We start from the raw sequence: 19,675 nt of genomic DNA on the forward strand, positions 1-19,675 counted from the left end.
TCACCAGTGAGTGAAGCTGCGCTGTGCTCGTGGCTCTGGGGACAGCTGCCGCTTATGAAGAACGACTAACATGGCCTTAAAAACACGACCTCTGCTGCATTGGCCGGGAATCGGACCCGGGTCTCCCGCGTGGCAGGCGAGAATTCTACCACTGAACCACCAATGCTCTATTTCTGCAAGAATTCTACGAATTTATGTGGAAAATGCATCTCTTCAACTGGGTAATATCGACCAATGCTAAAGCTGAACAACTGACAGACAAACTGATCAAGTTCCATGGGTATTTGATGAACTGATATGAGCAAAAGTGTCTCTGAGCAAAGGGGAGTGGGGGAGGTCAATATCAAAAGTGAGAGGCGTTAACTTCTGTGGCCACCAGCTCCCTTAAGAACCACAGGGCACCTCAGCCTCCTGGACTGCACCAGATTTGTCAGTTCTTGCTGGGAGTCATTACCCTGCTCTTCCAACAAGCCACTGTCCAACTGTGACCTTGTAGCGCTGTCTTGGGGATCTTACATTACTTACCTTGCAGTTTATTCCACTTTCATGCAGGTCAGCATTGACCCTGGACATTTTTCTTCTGGTGTTTTTTAGAGACAACAAACAGGTCAGTTTACTCTCATTGGTTTCTTTAAGCATGACCTTTCTTGCCTGCAGCCTTTTTATTGCCTTCAGGAGTTTTTCACAGGTGCATGAGCCATAATTGCTTGTACTTCGTTGAACAAGCATGGAAAAGCATTGTCTAGAGTGCTTCCACTAGTTCCCTGTAAAACACTGATAAGTTGCCCACTTCTAAAGTAGCAAGATACACTGCTTTGCTTCTGCTGGGAATCGAACCTGGGTCTCCTGCGCGGGAAACAACAACTCTGACATTCAGCCACCAGTGAGTGAAGCTGCGCTGTGCTCGTGGCTCTGGGGACAGCTGCCGCTTATGAGGAACGACTAACATGGCCTTAAAAACACGACCTCTGCTGCATTGGCCGGGAATCGGACCCGGGTCTCCCGCGTGGCAGGCGAGAATTCTACCACTGAACCACCAATGCTCTATTTCTGCAAGAATTCTACGAATTTATGTGGAAAATGCATCTCTTCAACTGGGTAATATCGACCAATGCTAAAGCTGAACAACTGACAGACAAACTGATCAAGTTCCATGGGTATTTGATGAACTGATATGAGCAAAAGTGTCTCTGAGCAAAGGGGAGTGGGGGAGGTCAATATCAAAAGTGAGAGGCGTTAACTTCTGTGGCCACCAGCTCCCTTAAGAACCACAGGGCACCTCAGCCTCCTGGACTGCACCAGATTTGTCAGTTCTTGCTGGGAGTCATTACCCTGCTCTTCCAACAAGCCACTGTCCAACTGTGACCTTGTAGCGCTGTCTTGGGGATCTTACATTACTTACCTTGCAGTTTATTCCACTTTCATGCAGATCAGCATTGACCCCTGGACATTTTTCTTCTGGTGTTTTTTAGAGACAACAAACAGGTCAGTTTACTCTCATTGGTTTCTTTAAGCATGACCTTTCTTGCCTGCAGCCTTTTTATTGCCTTCAGGAGTTTTTCACAGGTGCATGAGCCATAATTGCTTGTACTTCGTTGAACAAGCATGGAAAAGCATTGTCTAGAGTGCTTCCACTAGTTCCCTGTAAAACACTGATAAGTTGCCCACTTCTAAAGTAGCAAGATACACTGCTTTGCTTCTGCTGGGAATCGAACCTGGGTCTCCTGCGCGGGAAACAACAACTCTGACATTCAGCCACCAGTGAGAGAAGCTGCGCTGTGCTCGTGGCTCTGGGGACAGCTGCCGCTTATGAGGAACGACTAACATGGCCTTAAAAACACGACCTCTGCTGCATTGGCCGGGAATCGGACCCGGGTCTCCCGCGTGGCAGGCGAGAATTCTACCACTGAACCACCAATGCTCTATTTCTGCAAGAATTCTACGAATTTATGTGGAAAATGCATCTCTTCAACTGGGTAATATCGACCAATGCTAAAGCTGAACAACTGACAGACAAACTGATCAAGTTCCATGGGTATTTGATGAACTGATATGAGCAAAAGTGTCTCTGAGCAAAGGGGAGTGGGGGAGGTCAATATCAAAAGTGAGAGGCGTTAACTTCTGTGGCCACCAGCTCCCTTAAGAACCACAGGGCACCTCAGCCTCCTGGACTGCACCAGATTTGTCAGTTCTTGCTGGGAGTCATTACCCTGCTCTTCCAACAAGCCACTGTCCAACTGTGACCTTGTAGCGCTGTCTTGGGGATCTTACATTACTTACCTTGCAGTTTATTCCACTTTCATGCAGGTCAGCATTGACCCTGGACATTTTTCTTCTGGTGTTTTTTAGAGACAACAAACAGGTCAGTTTACTCTCATTGGTTTCTTTAAGCATGACCTTTCTTGCCTGCAGCCTTTTTATTGCCTTCAGGAGTTTTTCACAGGTGCATGAGCCATAATTGCTTGTACTTCGTTGAACAAGCATGGAAAAGCATTGTCTAGAGTGCTTCCACTAGTTCCCTGTAAAACACTGATAAGTTGCCCACTTCTAAAGTAGCAAGATACACTGCTTTGCTTCTGCTGGGAATCGAACCTGGGTCTCCTGCGCGGGAAACAACAACTCTGACATTCAGCCACCAGTGAGTGAAGCTGCGCTGTGCTCGTGGCTCTGGGGACAGCTGCCGCTTATGAAGAACGACTAACATGGCCTTAAAAACACGACCTCTGCTGCATTGGCCGGGAATCGGACCCGGGTCTCCCGCGTGGCAGGCGAGAATTCTACCACTGAACCACCAATGCTCTATTTCTGCAAGAATTCTACGAATTTATGTGGAAAATGCATCTCTTCAACTGGGTAATATCGACCAATGCTAAAGCTGAACAACTGACAGACAAACTGATCAAGTTCCATGGGTATTTGATGAACTGATATGAGCAAAAGTGTCTCTGAGCAAAGGGGAGTGGGGGAGGTCAATATCAAAAGTGAGAGGCGTTAACTTCTGTGGCCACCAGCTCCCTTAAGAACCACAGGGCACCTCAGCCTCCTGGACTGCACCAGATTTGTCAGTTCTTGCTGGGAGTCATTACCCTGCTCTTCCAACAAGCCACTGTCCAACTGTGACCTTGTAGCGCTGTCTTGGGGATCTTACATTACTTACCTTGCAGTTTATTCCACTTTCATGCAGGTCAGCATTGACCCCTGGACATTTTTCTTCTGGTGTTTTTTAGAGACAACAAACAGGTCAGTTTACTCTCATTGGTTTCTTTAAGCCTGACCTTTCTTGCCTGCAGCCTTTTTATTGCCTTCAGGAGTTTTTCACAGGTGCATGAGCCATAATTGCTTGTACTTCGTTGAACAAGCATGGAAAAGCATTGTCTAGAGTGCTTCCACTAGTTCCCTGTAAAACACTGATAAGTTGCCCACTTCTAAAGTAGCAAGATACACTGCTTTGCTTCTGCTGGGAATCGAACCTGGGTCTCCTGCGCGGGAAACAACAACTCTGACATTCAGCCACCAGTGAGTGAAGCTGCGCTGTGCTCGTGGCTCTGGGGACAGCTGCCGCTTATGAAGAACGACTAACATGGCCTTAAAAACACGACCTCTGCTGCATTGGCCGGGAATCGGACCCGGGTCTCCCGCGTGGCAGGCGAGAATTCTACCACTGAACCACCAATGCTCTATTTCTGCAAGAATTCTACGAATTTATGTGGAAAATGCATCTCTTCAACTGGGTAATATCGACCAATGCTAAAGCTGAACAACTGACAGACAAACTGATCAAGTTCCATGGGTATTTGATGAACTGATATGAGCAAAAGTGTCTCTGAGCAAAGGGGAGTGGGGGAGGTCAATATCAAAAGTGAGAGGCGTTAACTTCTGTGGCCACCAGCTCCCTTAAGAACCACAGGGCACCTCAGCCTCCTGGACTGCACCAGATTTGTCAGTTCTTGCTGGGAGTCATTACCCTGCTCTTCCAACAAGCCACTGTCCAACTGTGACCTTGTAGCGCTGTCTTGGGGATCTTACATTACTTACCTTGCAGTTTATTCCACTTTCATGCAGGTCAGCATTGACCCCTGGACATTTTTCTTCTGGTGTTTTTTAGAGACAACAAACAGGTCAGTTTACTCTCATTGGTTTCTTTAAGCATGACCTTTCTTGCCTGCAGCCTTTTTATTGCCTTCAGGAGTTTTTCACAGGTGCATGAGCCATAATTGCTTGTACTTCGTTGAACAAGCATGGAAAAGCATTGTCTAGAGTGCTTCCACTAGTTCCCTGTAAAACACTGATAAGTTGCCCACTTCTAAAGTAGCAAGATACACTGCTTTGCTTCTGCTGGGAATCGAACCTGGGTCTCCTGCGCGGGAAACAACAACTCTGACATTCAGCCACCAGTGAGTGAAGCTGCGCTGTGCTCGTGGCTCTGGGGACAGCTGCCGCTTATGAGGAACGACTAACATGGCCTTAAAAACACGACCTCTGCTGCATTGGCCGGGAATCGGACCCGGGTCTCCCGCGTGGCAGGCGAGAATTCTACCACTGAACCACCAATGCTCTATTTCTGCAAGAATTCTACGAATTTATGTGGAAAATGCATCTCTTCAACTGGGTAATATCGACCAATGCTAAAGCTGAACAACTGACAGACAAACTGATCAAGTTCCATGGGTATTTGATGAACTGATATGAGCAAAAGTGTCTCTGAGCAAAGGGGAGTGGGGGAGGTCAATATCAAAAGTGAGAGGCGTTAACTTCTGTGGCCACCAGCTCCCTTAAGAACCACAGGGCACCTCAGCCTCCTGGACTGCACCAGATTTGTCAGTTCTTGCTGGGAGTCATTACCCTGCTCTTCCAACAAGCCACTGTCCAACTGTGACCTTGTAGCGCTGTCTTGGGGATCTTACATTACTTACCTTGCAGTTTATTCCACTTTCATGCAGATCAGCATTGACCCCTGGACATTTTTCTTCTGGTGTTTTTTAGAGACAACAAACAGGTCAGTTTACTCTCATTGGTTTCTTTAAGCATGACCTTTCTTGCCTGCAGCCTTTTTATTGCCTTCAGGAGTTTTTCACAGGTGCATGAGCCATAATTGCTTGTACTTCGTTGAACAAGCATGGAAAAGCATTGTCTAGAGTGCTTCCACTAGTTCCCTGTAAAACACTGATAAGTTGCCCACTTCTAAAGTAGCAAGATACACTGCTTTGCTTCTGCTGGGAATCGAACCTGGGTCTCCTGCGCGGGAAACAACAACTCTGACATTCAGCCACCAGTGAGAGAAGCTGCGCTGTGCTCGTGGCTCTGGGGACAGCTGCCGCTTATGAGGAACGACTAACATGGCCTTAAAAACACGACCTCTGCTGCATTGGCCGGGAATCGGACCCGGGTCTCCCGCGTGGCAGGCGAGAATTCTACCACTGAACCACCAATGCTCTATTTCTGCAAGAATTCTACGAATTTATGTGGAAAATGCATCTCTTCAACTGGGTAATATCGACCAATGCTAAAGCTGAACAACTGACAGACAAACTGATCAAGTTCCATGGGTATTTGATGAACTGATATGAGCAAAAGTGTCTCTGAGCAAAGGGGAGTGGGGGAGGTCAATATCAAAAGTGAGAGGCGTTAACTTCTGTGGCCACCAGCTCCCTTAAGAACCACAGGGCACCTCAGCCTCCTGGACTGCACCAGATTTGTCAGTTCTTGCTGGGAGTCATTACCCTGCTCTTCCAACAAGCCACTGTCCAACTGTGACCTTGTACGCTGTCTTGGGGATCTTACATTACTTACCTTGCAGTTTATTCCACTTTCATGCAGGTCAGCATTGACCCTGGACATTTTTCTTCTGGTGTTTTTTAGAGACAACAAACAGGTCAGTTTACTCTCATTGGTTTCTTTAAGCATGACCTTTCTTGCCTGCAGCCTTTTTATTGCCTTCAGGAGTTTTTCACAGGTGCATGAGCCATAATTGCTTGTACTTCGTTGAACAAGCATGGAAAAGCATTGTCTAGAGTGCTTCCACTAGTTCCCTGTAAAACACTGATAAGTTGCCCACTTCTAAAGTAGCAAGATACACTGCTTTGCTTCTGCTGGGAATCGAACCTGGGTCTCCTGCGCGGGAAACAACAACTCTGACATTCAGCCACCAGTGAGTGAAGCTGCGCTGTGCTCGTGGCTCTGGGGACAGCTGCCGCTTATGAAGAACGACTAACATGGCCTTAAAAACACGACCTCTGCTGCATTGGCCGGGAATCGGACCCGGGTCTCCCGCGTGGCAGGCGAGAATTCTACCACTGAACCACCAATGCTCTATTTCTGCAAGAATTCTACGAATTTATGTGGAAAATGCATCTCTTCAACTGGGTAATATCGACCAATGCTAAAGCTGAACAACTGACAGACAAACTGATCAAGTTCCATGGGTATTTGATGAACTGATATGAGCAAAAGTGTCTCTGAGCAAAGGGGAGTGGGGGAGGTCAATATCAAAAGTGAGAGGCGTTAACTTCTGTGGCCACCAGCTCCCTTAAGAACCACAGGGCACCTCAGCCTCCTGGACTGCACCAGATTTGTCAGTTCTTGCTGGGAGTCATTACCCTGCTCTTCCAACAAGCCACTGTCCAACTGTGACCTTGTAGCGCTGTCTTGGGGATCTTACATTACTTACCTTGCAGTTTATTCCACTTTCATGCAGATCAGCATTGACCCCCTGGACATTTTTCTTCTGGTGTTTTTTAGAGACAACAAACAGGTCAGTTTACTCTCATTGGTTTCTTTAAGCCTGACCTTTCTTGCCTGCAGCCTTTTTATTGCCTTCAGGAGTTTTTCACAGGTGCATGAGCCATAATTGCTTGTACTTCGTTGAACAAGCATGGAAAAGCATTGTCTAGAGTGCTTCCACTAGTTCCCTGTAAAACACTGATAAGTTGCCCACTTCTAAAGTAGCAAGATACACTGCTTTGCTTCTGCTGGGAATCGAACCTGGGTCTCCTGCGCGGGAAACAACATCTCTGACATTCAGCCACCAGTGAGTGAAGCTGCGCTGTGCTCATGGCTCTGGGGACAGCTGCCGCTTATGAAGAACGACTAACATGGCCTTAAAAACACGACCTCTGCTGCATTGGCCGGGAATCGGACCCGGGTCTCCCGCGTGGCAGGCGAGAATTCTACCACTGAACCACCAATGCTCTATTTCTGCAAGAATTCTACGAATTTATGTGGAAAATGCATCTCTTCAACTGGGTAATATCGACCAATGCTAAAGCTGAACAACTGACAGACAAACTGATCAAGTTCCATGGGTATTTGATGAACTGATATGAGCAAAAGTGTCTCTGAGCAAAGGGGAGTGGGGGAGGTCAATATCAAAAGTGAGAGGCGTTAACTTCTGTGGCCACCAGCTCCCTTAAGAACCACAGGGCACCTCAGCCTCCTGGACTGCACCAGATTTGTCAGTTCTTGCTGGGAGTCATTACCCTGCTCTTCCAACAAGCCACTGTCCAACTGTGACCTTGTAGCGCTGTCTTGGGGATCTTACATTACTTACCTTGCAGTTTATTCCACTTTCATGCAGGTCAGCATTGACCCTGGACATTTTTCTTCTGGTGTTTTTTAGAGACAACAAACAGGTCAGTTTACTCTCATTGGTTTCTTTAAGCATGACCTTTCTTGCCTGCAGCCTTTTTATTGCCTTCAGGAGTTTTTCACAGGTGCATGAGCCATAATTGCTTGTACTTCGTTGAACAAGCATGGAAAAGCATTGTCTAGAGTGCTTCCACTAGTTCCCTGTAAAACACTGATAAGTTGCCCACTTCTAAAGTAGCAAGATACACTGCTTTGCTTCTGCTGGGAATCGAACCTGGGTCTCCTGCGCGGGAAACAACAACTCTGACATTCAGCCACCAGTGAGTGAAGCTGCGCTGTGCTCGTGGCTCTGGGGACAGCTGCCGCTTATGAGGAACGACTAACATGGCCTTAAAAACACGACCTCTGCTGCATTGGCCGGGAATCGGACCCGGGTCTCCCGCGTGGCAGGCGAGAATTCTACCACTGAACCACCAATGCTCTATTTCTGCAAGAATTCTACGAATTTATGTGGAAAATGCATCTCTTCAACTGGGTAATATCGACCAATGCTAAAGCTGAAAAACTGACAGACAAACTGATCAAGTTCCATGGGTATTTGATGAACTGATATGAGCAAAAGTGTCTCTGAGCAAAGGGGAGTGGGGGAGGTCAATATCAAAAGTGAGAGGCGTTAACTTCTGTGGCCACCAGCTCCCTTAAGAACCACAGGGCACCTCAGCCTCCTGGACTGCACCAGATTTGTCAGTTCTTGCTGGGAGTCATTACCCTGCTCTTCCAACAAGACACTGTCCAACTGTGACCTTGTAGCGCTGTCTTGGGGATCTTACATTACTTACCTTGCAGTTTATTCCACTTTCATGCAGATCAGCATTGACCCCCTGGACATTTTTCTTCTGTTGTTTTTTAGAGACAACAAACAGGTCAGTTTACTCTCATTGGTTTCTTTAAGCCTGACCTTTCTTGCCTGCAGCCTTTTTATTGCCTTCAGGAGTTTTTCACAGGTGCATGAGCCATAATTGCTTGTACTTCGTTGAACAAGCATGGAAAAGCATTGTCTAGAGTGCTTCCACTAGTTCCCTGTAAAACACTGATAAGTTGCCCACTTCTAAAGTAGCAAGATACACTGCTTTGCTTCTGCTTGGAATCGAACCTGGGTCTCATGCGTGGGAAACAACATCTCTGACATTCAGCCACCAGTGAGTGAAGCTGCGCTGTGCTCATGGCTCTGGGGACAGCTGCCGCTTATGAAGAACGACTAACATGGCCTTAAAAACACGACCTCTGCTGCATTGGCCGGGAATCGGACCCGGGTCTCCCGCGTGGCAGGCGAGAATTCTACCACTGAACCACCAATGCTCTATTTCTGCCTGAATTCTACGAATTTATGTGGAAAATGCATCTCTTCAACTGGGTAATATCGACCAATGCTAAAGCTGAACAGCTGACAGACAAACTGATCAAGTTCCATGGGTATTTGATGAACTGATATGAGCAAAAGTGTCTCTGAGCAAAGGGGAGTGGGGGAGGTCAATATCAAAAGTGAGAGGCATTAACTTCTGTGGCCACCAGCTCCCTTAAGAACCACAGGGCACCTCAGCCTCCTGGACTGCACCAGATTTGTCAGTTCTTGCTGGGAGTCATTACCCTGCTCTTCCAACAAGCCACTGTCCAACTGTGACCTTGTAGCGCTGTCTTGGGGATCTTACATTACTTACCTTGCAGTTTATTCCACTTTCATGCAGATCAGCATTGACCCCCTGGACATTTTTCTTCTGGTTGTTTTTTAGAGACAACAAACAGGTCAGTTTACTCTCATTGGTTTCTTTAAGCCTGACCTTTCTTGCCTGCAGCCTTTTTATTGCCTTCAGGAGTTTTTCACAGGTGCATGAGCCATAATTGCTTGTACTTCGTTGAACAAGCATGGAAAAGCATTGTCTAGAGTGCTTCCACTAGTTCCCTGTAAAACACTGATAAGTTGCCCACTTCTAAAGTAGCAAGATACACTGCTTTGCTTCTGCTGGGAATCGAACCTGGGTCTCATGCGTGGGAAACAACATCTCTGACATTCAGCCACCAGTGAGTGAAGCTGCGCTGTGCTCATGGCTCTGGGGACAGCTGCCGCTTATGAAGAACGACTAACATGGCCTTAAAAACACGACCTCTGCTGCATTGGCCGGGAATCGGACCCGGGTCTCCCGCGTGGCAGGCGAGAATTCTACCACTGAACCACCAATGCTCTATTTCTGCCTGAATTCTACGAATTTATGTGGAAAATGCATCTCTTCAACTGGGTAATATCGACCAATGCTAAAGCTGAACAACTGACAGACAAACTGATCAAGTTCCATGGGTATTTGATGAACTGATATGAGCAAAAGTGTCTCTGAGCAAAGGGGAGTGGGGGAGGTCAATATCAAAAGTGAGAGGCATTAACTTCTGTGGCCACCAGCTCCCTTAAGAACCACAGGGCACCTCAGCCTCCTGGACTGCACCAGATTTGTCAGTTCTTGCTGGGAGTCATTACCCTGCTCTTCCAACAAGCCACTGTCCAACTGTGACCTTGTAGCGCTGTCTTGGGGATCTTACATTACTTACCTTGCAGTTTATTCCACTTTCATGCAGGTCAGCATTGACCCTGGACATTTTTCTTCTGGTGTTTTTTAGAGACAACAAACAGGTCAGTTTACTCTCACTGGTTTCTTTAAGCATGACCTTTCTTGCCTGCAGCCTTTTTATTGCCTTCAGGAGTTTTTCACAGGTGCATGAGCCATAATTGCTTGTACTTCGTTGAACAAGCATGGAAAAGCATTGTCTAGAGTGCTTCCACTAGTTCCCTGTAAAACACTGATAAGTTGCCCACTTCTAAAGTAGCAAGATACACTGCTTTGCTTCTGCTGGGAATCGAACCTGGGTCTCCTGCGCGGGAAACAACAATTCTGACATTCAGCCACCAGTGAGTGAAGCTGCGCTGTACTCGTGGCTCTGGGGACAGCTGCCGCTTATGAAGAACGACTAACATGGCCTTAAAAACACGACCTCTGCTGCATTGGCCGGGAATCGGACCCGGGTCTCCCGCGCCGCGGCCTTGAATTGTTTAGCTAAACGGCCCTAAACCGTTTCCCATTCATTCTCAATGGTAGTGCTAAACCACTACGGATGTAATATACTTTCGGCCGCTGGCGCTCTCGTGGCGCTCTTCTGTGTTTGTGCACAAGCGCGGAGTTTGAAATCGCCATTTTCATTCCGCCTCGGAGAGTGAAATACAAAGATCTGCCTCGCTCGTTTAAATCAGCACATCTATCAAAGGTAAGTTACTTCATGTTTCATGTGTGTATTATACTTTAAAGCTTGTGATTAATGCTTTATAATTAAACCCCATTACTTGTTGAGCGATGTAACGTTAGTTATTGATTATAAGCAAACTTTACCCCGTCAGATTTTATTTACTATTAACGTTAAATCATCAAAGGATGATTTGCAAGCGAAGTTATGAAAGAACATGATCATTTTATATATTCATGTGTGTAGATTTTGTGTTACTGGGTTTAAAAATATTGTCAGTCAGTTTATTACAATGTTATGCTGATACATTACTTAGCAGCATCGGTCGTCGAGTTTGTGGTAAAAAAACAAGCTAAATAATGAATGAGCATGATTTTATTTTTATTTTTTATCGTTGTTTTTTTTACATTCATGTGAATGGTTTCCATGTAAAGCAATGTGCAGCATACATTTCACTAGTAATATTGTTATTTATTACTTTCTGGTAACAGTAATTAGTTACATTACTTTTTCCCCCATAAAATTCTTCTAGAATGTTGCTAACAACATTTTTCTGCCTTATCATTTGACCAAAATCCACACTGGATCACAGTCAGAAGTTATTAAAAACACACAATAGTGATTGATAGTGACATTCAAATAGAAGTGTTGTATTAATCTCATTAATTGTCATGTACATCTGGAAGCTAATTGTATTTTTTCTGTTACCTATACATATACGATTATAGTTTATGTGTTTTATCAAATCACATAAGTTTATAAGAAACTGTTTATTTTTCCAAAAGATTTTTAATTATAGAAATATAACGCTCCACATGCTGATCAAAGGGATGTTGGTGGGATGTAATGCCAGAGTAAAATAAAGCCACATATTTTTTCCTTACAAAATAATTTTAATGCAATATATATATATGCAATATATATATATCTGCTAAATGTAAACTTTTCCATACTCCAAGCTCACCTGCTGCACTGGGGACATTACATGCATGTGTGAGTCATGAAAATTATGAAAATAAAGATAGGAATTATTTGATTGTTGGATTTTAAATCAACGGCATTGAGGCATCAAAAGTAACTAAGCTGTTTTATGGATGGTAACTATTACAAAACATTATTAGTAAGTAGTTACACTACTAGTTACTGGAAAAAAAGTAATGTAACAGTAACTTAGTTACTGCCCAACACTGGTCTTCAGAGATCTATAGAACACTGTTCCTGCCCCACTCACTCTTCACCTCAGATTTGTTCAGACAATTAAATGTAATGAAACCAGTAGTGATATTTTTAGGTACTGAAAAGTATAAGTATCTTATTAAATGAAGCCTAAAATTCTACTTTTTTATTTCATGGTAGATCAAGATGCAGAAGAAAGTGCTGTTCTTCCCAGGGAGAATCTGTGTTGTGTTCCGCAAGGGACCACTCGGGTTTCTCCTCCAGGAGCCATCTAAAGAAGCCAGACGTATTAAGGATGACCCCACTCTGCAGGACAAGTCTGCGCCCATGAGAGAGGACCTTGTGTGGCAGAATGCTCGGTCTTTGGTCATTCAGAGAGGAGGGGATGCCTCTGACAGGAAGGAGGTCCTGGGAGAATACATACTGCAATTTGGAAAGTATAAAGGGAAGTCTTTTAGATGGCTTTTAGAGAATGATGTAGGGTACACTATGTATCTCATCAAGAACCTTCAGAAGGAGGAGGCATCCGGCATCCCTGTGGCTGAGGGGCATGGCAAGGACAGTCTACTGTCATTTGTTAATTATGCCCTAAGTTTTGAAGAGATCCAGTCTCTTCTCACCTATGAGGCCAGTGGAATGGGTGTTGTGGCAGCCTCATCAGAAGATAACCAGCTGGTTGGCTTTGGTTCCCGGGCCAAGAGCACCTGGAAGGAGATTTGGGATAGCAGAGCTGATGGCTACGCAGACTTCATCATGAAGAAGAGCTGTGTCCAAGGGACACGCATGTACAAGCTCCAGCAATACCTGCAGAAGAAGCAGCAATCTGCCGCTGCTTCCATACCTGCTAAACATACCCCAAGGGCCCCAGCAAAACCTATTGGTTGGTTATTCTATTAAGATTTATAATCTTTTTTTTGTTTTTTACATAAAAATTTACATTTATGTATGACCAGTAATAGTCTTTCATGCTTTTAATTCATAAAAAATTGGGCAAATAAACGATTGTCTGTGCAACAGTGATGGATGATGATGAAGAGCTGGAGAGAGCGATGTTGAGCATCTCACCCTCTAAGCTACAAGTGCAGAGCTGTAAGTATACTGTTATTACACAAACCAAATGTCAGTATTGATGATGACCTATGGTCTAACTTTTGTTTTTATTTACCTGTCTCTCAATTCATATCTCTGTGTTTGTGTGTAACCAGTTGCTGTGCCAGCAGCAGTAGCAGCAGCTGCCATACCCAGAGTGTCACCAGGAGCAAAGACAGGTTTTTAAATAAGAGGTTTCAGGACTGGAGTAAGATGAATTGCCCTCCAAAACTGAAACTCGACTTAAACTGTTATGTTGTTTGCGTTCTGGCCATGCTCCGGCCATGTTCCTCCAACAATATGGTTGTATGCTGGCATTATACTAACTGTCCTAAGGACTATGAATTCCAACCACGATGATGGTAAGTGTGCATTTTTCTTCTGCATTCATGTTGTTTTAAGGTACTAACACTTGAATGCATGCTTGTTCATTGTCATATTGCTCCTCCTGCTTAGACTAGTGAGTAGTGTTTAGAATGGTATATCTGCATGAATTCAATTACATTTTAAATAATTTATTAACAATTAAGATGGTGTCAAGGCACATTACAGAGTGAATCCCTCTTAACATTAGATTAATTCATATACATAACATATATTGAGGGATAGGTAGAGAAAAATAATATGGCAATGTCAATAATGGCATACATTTATATTACAGGTACATAAGTTTGTTACACAGTATATAATTGTACCATAAACATTTGTGAAATTATGATAAGCAGGAGAAAGAGACATATGGCTGTTTGAATTCCTACTGTACTACTACTATACTACTAACATATATTGCGAATTTTGAAGTGACTGATGATTTTGTCTCTTATAGTTCCATCACTGTCCAACCCAACTCCTTATACAAGTGCTGAATTGCAGGCATCACCAGTTGATGGTAAAAACACCAATCAAGGTCATGTTACCAAATTCTGTTTTTTTGTGTTGTTACATAAATATAATAATTGGTCTATTTGTGTTCTTGTAGCTCCAACCTCTCCAAGCATAAAGAGGAAGACACCTGTGCCCCTTCCAGCAGAACTGACGTTCCTAGTAAAGGAGAAAACGGGTGTAAGGCATAAGTCAACGCCAGGTATGTTTCCATTTTAGGGTAGGGCTGATGCTCAGTTGCACATCTGCTCAGTGCGTAGCAGATTTAGGTCAGGATCATTTTCACAAACACATCCTAGATTTGCCATCATATCATGATGCTAGTAGTTTGTACAAATGCAAAACATAGGCTGCACTTTGTTTCAGAACTCTGCAAAAGTGCTGCTGTCACCTCTGCAAGCAAAGTGCTTGCATTTGAGGACCGTAGTGAAAATGGTAAGAATGAACAGCATGTAGACAACCCCTCTATTTTGTGAACTATAACTATGATGTTGTCTTAACTCTGCTTTAATCATGTAATTTATTTACATTATTTCCATATTAACTATGCAATCTATAAGAATAATCTGGGCATTACATTATTTTTGCCTATACATTTTTCTTTTTAAATCCTAGTTCCTTCAGCTCAGCCACCTGTTACTGTTCTCCTGCCTGTGCATGACCATGACATGAGCAGCTGGAGCTGTTCTCAACACCAGAAGCTGTGGATGAGGATGGAGCTTCAGGATCTCGGGCTGTGGCCTGGGTCTCGTCCAGTGCGTAACCCAGGGAACTCAATTTCACTATGGCGTCTTCCTCCACAACCTGAGCTTGTTGATATGGCGTCTGAACTCCCATCCCCTAACTTCTTCCAGCTACACCCATTTTTCATCTGGAAGCCGGAGGCTCACATTATGGTCAGGTTGAGAAACACTTACATCCTGCCATGTCTGCATGGATGTCCTCATCCACAGGTGGTCTCTGCAGGAGTGGGTAGGCCTCGGGTGATTGTTGGCACCAGTGGTCAGTATTACATCTTGTCCTCACGACTCTGTTGCAAGGCCTGTCAGAAGTACTGGTTTGCTGACAATCCACGATGGCTTGAGAAGCTGCCCAAGCGGTTTACCAACATTCTGCCTGCATTCCTGACGTACAAGAAGGCCATCTGCAAATCTGTGATGGATGAGCTGAGGCGCACTGGCAAGTCACCAACCGATATGGCAAACCAGGTGAATGAGCTACTGCACCTCAAGTACGAGCGAGCACATCTGGCATACCTGCATGCCATAGAAAGCATCAGGGATGCTGAGGCTGGCACATATGGACAGAGGACCATTGGGCAGTTCTTGAGGAAGGAAAGCACTCCACGTGCATTCGGGTCATATGATGATCAAGATGGCTGGTATGGAGTCTCCGTGTCCAGCTTCTACCTGACTGACTGCCTTCTAGATGAGTACAAACGTCAAGAGCCAGCCATGTCCAAACTCCTCCAGGGCACATTTGGGAGGGTCTTCAGGTCTGACCACACCAGGAAAGTTGCAAGAAAAGTAACGCTGGCATCTGGGGTCATGTCAAGTTATGCAATAATGAATGAGAACTGGCTGATTGTTTCCTGGGTGATGGTTCAGTCTGAGACTCAGAGGTCCTTGGAGCCGATGTACCAGGGATTGGCCAAGAGGTACAACGATGCTGGAGTGGAAAAGGCAGGCTTCCACTGGATGGACAGGTGCGGACAGCCATCTTCTTTCATCACTGCCATGCAGAACACCAATGTCATGTCTAATAAAAAAAAAAATTGGTATAAAAAAACAATTAATAATCACAAGAGAGAAAATGTAAATAATTATTATAGAAAACATGTCATCAAATTGTAATTAAACAATGCAATATATTTTGATGTGACATCACCTGTATATTAATTATTTAAATTTGCTCTCTTGTCATCAGTCCATATTACATAATCAGGTGACTGTCACATCAATAATTGATAATTGTATGAAAGGACTCTTGAGTGTTTTTGTTGTTCCCACCCTGATGAAGGCTCACTGGCCATAACACGTTAGTGTGTAGTTTTTTGTTTTTAGATAAATACTTAAGCCATGATTGAATAAAAGCTTTTTATATATTATGCATAAACTTTACACCAATGGTAGCTTTTTGCATTCTTTGCTTTATGAAAAATCAGTTTCTTTTAAAAATAAACAAAAACATTCAAATAAATTTCATTGTTCTTCATCTTTGTGCCTTGCATTTAGGGATTGCTGTGCTCCATTTAAGATCCCAGACTGCATCCCTGCTGAACATCTAAACTGGGATGCCTGGAAGACTACCCCTTCCATTGTTGCTGGGGCCACCTCTGGACCGCTGGAGAACACCTGTGCCTCACGGTCATATTTCAATAATAACATTGTGGTGAAGCTGGACTTGTTCCACTGCCTGAGGCGTTTTTCACGGGAGAGCACCTCTGAGCATCACCCTCTGTTTAGCACTTTCTGCCAGCTCCTCTCTGCAGCCTTATCTGTGGTGGATCAGGAGGACCTAGGGAGGCTCCAGGATGCCTATCGTTTCTGCGGTATCCATCCAGCCAATCCCACCAAACAGCACATACGGGAGCACTGCAGGACCAAAGTACCACAACCCACAGAGCTGCTAGACAGAGTGGAGAAAGTCCTAAAGCATTTTCACCTGGCCATGGACCCCAACAATGTTCCACTCTTCAAATCATCCATGCTGAAGACGTGGCGCATACAGAGAGTGCACATTCTCCGTGGTTGCCTCAGTGACCCTGAACTCTCAGAGGGCATAATGTACCGGTATGGTGGAACACTTCAACTTAATCATGTACCCGGTGAAGGCGCCAAAGTCCCCATCTGGATTCCTGTCAGAGGTACATCACAGCAAGAAGGGTACCACTTTCACCAGGCCCAATGGATCACAGGGACTCATGTCTCCACTGAATTGTTCCAGGCCCAGGGCATGACAGGGGTGGCACGGTGGAACCACCAACGTATGCTGGATCTTAAGCAGCCAGGTGTCATCCTTCCTGCTGTGTTTGATCCAGCTCTAATGGTTGAGTTAAATTCTACCTCCAAGAAAGTGACTGGGGAGGAGAAGTATCCTACACTTCATCTCTCTGACAGAGACACTAGAGAGAGGTTTGGCCTAGAGTACACAGAGCCAGGCTGCCGTCCAGTCCCTCTGGATTGGGACAAACACCGAACCCAAAAGAGAGGTGAACCAGCTGCTCTTTTGCCTCTTCCTCCTGTGCAGACACCCACTCCTACCCAAGTCCAAGCTCAACCTCCAGACACAGCACCTTCCTCCAGCCGGACACAGCTCTCTGACACAGCATCCCCTGGACCAGCATCATCCATCAGTCATTTGCTCTCTGCTGGTGAACCTCCTGCAGTGATGGGTAAGTTAACAATCTTTTTTTAGACATACACTTTTTAATGTAATAACATGAACAACTGAGGAACTATTATTGCTTTGTGTTCCAGAAATCTCACATGCTGAACCTGCTGCAATCCATATGGTACAGATGTTGTCACAAGGAAGCATGGGACCTCCAGTTAAAAGGGGTAAATTAATACCACTTTTTAAGAGTACAATTTTAAATATCAGTGTAAATGACACTTTGTTCTCCTCAACATCATCTTAGTAAATGAGTAAAATAACAACTTTTTCCTCTGTTCTAGAAACCTTAAATACTCCACCCATACCTTTGCAATCCTCACCAAGGAGTGCCCGCACTGGACCAATCAAGACTGGTGGACAAGTGTTCGTCTTGGACCATAAACGCTGGACATCACCAATGAAGGAGGCTATTGACAGCCTCCTAGACAAGTACCATGGACAGAAAGACATGTTAAAGCTTGTGGATCAAGATTATGCTGCTATGGTCCATCGGTCTGCCACAGATCCAAACAGTCTGCTTCACCCCACAACCAAGTACCACATAGCACAGTACATGAAAAACCTGGCTAAACAGCTGAACACAAGTTCATCAATGAACACAAGTCAAGAAAAACTTTTGGAGACACAAAAACTGTGGCAAAGTTTAACTGAGGAAAGCGAGACTGTCCATGTTCCAGTTGTAGAACTGCCACCAGCCATTGTGAATCCAGCAGTTCCGGTCTCTCAGCCAGCATCTGAAAAGCAAGTATCAAAAGAGAATGTACAGAAAATAGTACAGGAAATACTGCTACATCAACAGGAGCAGCAGCAGCAGCAGCAGCAACAAAAACCCAGACAGACGAAAAAATGTCTCGCATGTGGGCAGCCAAAATCCCGCTACCAAAGTGATGGATCATCAGTTCATCACTTTTATCAGCAAGGGCCTGTTAGGTATCACTATTGCTCCACAAAGGTGTTTAAAGCCTATGCTGCAGAGGGACTGACAAATCCAAGAATGGCCTTTGAAGAGTTTGCCCAGACTGACTTCTTTCAGCGTGAACTGCATCTTACAAAGCAAAGAGTAGAGGAAAAAGCTGAAAAGAAGAGGAAACTCTCGGATCCTCAACCTCAGGGAAGAATGTGCCGTTTCTGTCGCACAGAGCTAAGGCAGGGCCCAAACAGCAAGCACATTCACACAGGGTTTCCAGGAGTGGCAGGAAAATACATTTACTGTCCAGCTAAAGTCCTCGCCTTATACAAAGACAGAGGCATGACACAGGAAATGACATGGAAGGAATTTCAAGCTTCATCATTTTATGGAATGGAAAAGGAGAGGTGGGCAGCAGAGAGAAATAAATAGAAATTCATATTTTAATCATCTGTTGTTTTTTTATGTTGCTCCATTGCTTTCAATTACATACACATTTTTAATCAGTCATTGTTTTTATGTTATTCATATCCTTCCCTTAACATTTAGAGCACATGTGCTCTAAATGGAGCATATTCTGGTAGATTTCAGCTGTTTGTAAATTGTGATGTTTAATCTAATTTATTTTATTATTTCCTTGTGTTCATGTGTCTAATTGATCTTGTTCTTTTTTTTCTTGCAAAGGATATGTATATCAGAACTGATAGTTATTACCCATTATACATTTATTTTCATACTTGTGTTAAGTCACTATTGTTCTACTTCTACCCAGCCCCATCCCATTGCTTTGCTTTTCCTTATACTTGTTTATGTATATATGTATAGATACTTTTTTCACATGTTTGAGTTGATTTAATAAAACACAGAATTTAAGTAAAGAACTTGTTTCAGGTGATTTCATCTTGAAAAACTTATTTTTAATTATAAACACTAATTGATTAATTATAAACAGGTTGTTTTTCATTCGTCTTCATCAACTTTGAATGCAAGTATAACTCTTGATTTATACATGATTTATGCAGAGTAACATAGTACAGTAGTCAACATTTGAATCAAAACCTTTCATCAAAGTTGTCCTAAAACCTTCTTTTCAAGATTTTTTCAACTTAATTCATAGTACTACTGTCAAAATGTTTTGCTCCACTTCAGATCTTGACTACTATTTACTATTTTTACATACTATACTTTGGCCCTTAATCTTTAGTGGCTTTTCCATTTAACCAACCTCAAGGCATGCAGAAAGAGATGACCTCAAAAGAGTTTAAAAAGTCTACATTTGACAAGATGGAAAGCCAGAGATCGGCCACTTGGTAATATTTAACTCATGTATATACAGTTTATTTTTTAGTGTGATAT

General features: G+C 44.1%; 2 protein-coding genes and 12 non-coding genes across 14 annotated transcripts; 2 read left to right on the plus strand and 12 right to left on the minus strand.

Annotated features, from left to right (window-relative positions):
- Positions 1 to 95: 95 nt before the first annotated feature.
- Positions 96 to 166, minus strand: trnag-gcc (transfer RNA glycine (anticodon GCC)). The gene has a single exon. It is a non-coding gene; the product is annotated as a tRNA-Gly (tRNA).
- Positions 167 to 972: 806 nt separating this feature from the next.
- Positions 973 to 1,043, minus strand: trnag-gcc (transfer RNA glycine (anticodon GCC)). The gene has a single exon. It is a non-coding gene; the product is annotated as a tRNA-Gly (tRNA).
- An 807-nt stretch (positions 1,044 to 1,850) lies between these two features.
- trnag-gcc (transfer RNA glycine (anticodon GCC)) lies at positions 1,851 to 1,921 on the minus strand. Its single transcript has one exon. It is a non-coding gene; the product is annotated as a tRNA-Gly (tRNA).
- Positions 1,922 to 2,727: 806 nt separating this feature from the next.
- Positions 2,728 to 2,798, minus strand: trnag-gcc (transfer RNA glycine (anticodon GCC)). Its single transcript has one exon. It is a non-coding gene; the product is annotated as a tRNA-Gly (tRNA).
- Positions 2,799 to 3,605: 807 nt separating this feature from the next.
- On the minus strand, positions 3,606 to 3,676 carry trnag-gcc (transfer RNA glycine (anticodon GCC)). The gene has a single exon. It is a non-coding gene; the product is annotated as a tRNA-Gly (tRNA).
- Positions 3,677 to 4,483: 807 nt separating this feature from the next.
- On the minus strand, positions 4,484 to 4,554 carry trnag-gcc (transfer RNA glycine (anticodon GCC)). The gene has a single exon. It is a non-coding gene; the product is annotated as a tRNA-Gly (tRNA).
- Positions 4,555 to 5,361: 807 nt separating this feature from the next.
- On the minus strand, positions 5,362 to 5,432 carry trnag-gcc (transfer RNA glycine (anticodon GCC)). The gene has a single exon. It is a non-coding gene; the product is annotated as a tRNA-Gly (tRNA).
- Positions 5,433 to 6,237: 805 nt separating this feature from the next.
- Positions 6,238 to 6,308, minus strand: trnag-gcc (transfer RNA glycine (anticodon GCC)). Its single transcript has one exon. It is a non-coding gene; the product is annotated as a tRNA-Gly (tRNA).
- Positions 6,309 to 7,116: 808 nt separating this feature from the next.
- On the minus strand, positions 7,117 to 7,187 carry trnag-gcc (transfer RNA glycine (anticodon GCC)). Its single transcript has one exon. It is a non-coding gene; the product is annotated as a tRNA-Gly (tRNA).
- Positions 7,188 to 7,993: 806 nt separating this feature from the next.
- Positions 7,994 to 8,064, minus strand: trnag-gcc (transfer RNA glycine (anticodon GCC)). The gene has a single exon. It is a non-coding gene; the product is annotated as a tRNA-Gly (tRNA).
- Positions 8,065 to 8,872: 808 nt separating this feature from the next.
- On the minus strand, positions 8,873 to 8,943 carry trnag-gcc (transfer RNA glycine (anticodon GCC)). The gene has a single exon. It is a non-coding gene; the product is annotated as a tRNA-Gly (tRNA).
- Positions 8,944 to 9,752: 809 nt separating this feature from the next.
- On the minus strand, positions 9,753 to 9,823 carry trnag-gcc (transfer RNA glycine (anticodon GCC)). Its single transcript has one exon. It is a non-coding gene; the product is annotated as a tRNA-Gly (tRNA).
- Positions 9,824 to 10,856: 1,033 nt separating this feature from the next.
- LOC113072109 (uncharacterized) lies at positions 10,857 to 13,321 on the plus strand. The gene is made up of 4 exons (XM_026245259.1): positions 10,857 to 10,893; positions 12,226 to 12,925; positions 13,063 to 13,134; positions 13,251 to 13,321. The coding sequence occupies exons 2-4, from the start codon at positions 12,232 to 12,234 to the stop codon at positions 13,319 to 13,321; spliced, it is 837 nt and encodes a 278-aa protein (XP_026101044.1). The 5' UTR covers positions 10,857 to 10,893; positions 12,226 to 12,231.
- On the plus strand, positions 12,723 to 18,751 carry LOC113072108 (uncharacterized). The gene is made up of 10 exons (XM_026245258.1): positions 12,723 to 12,925; positions 13,063 to 13,134; positions 13,251 to 13,496; positions 13,961 to 14,023; positions 14,114 to 14,218; positions 14,383 to 14,451; positions 14,632 to 15,721; positions 16,251 to 17,410; positions 17,496 to 17,576; positions 17,694 to 18,751. The coding sequence occupies exons 3-10, from the start codon at positions 13,388 to 13,390 to the stop codon at positions 18,749 to 18,751; spliced, it is 3,735 nt and encodes a 1,244-aa protein (XP_026101043.1). The 5' UTR covers positions 12,723 to 12,925; positions 13,063 to 13,134; positions 13,251 to 13,387.
- Positions 18,752 to 19,675: the final 924 nt, after the last annotated feature.

This window comes from Carassius auratus, unplaced genomic scaffold, assembly GCF_003368295.1.
Source record: "Carassius auratus strain Wakin unplaced genomic scaffold, ASM336829v1 scaf_tig00008541, whole genome shotgun sequence".
NCBI classification, from domain to species: domain Eukaryota; kingdom Metazoa; phylum Chordata; class Actinopteri; order Cypriniformes; family Cyprinidae; genus Carassius; species Carassius auratus.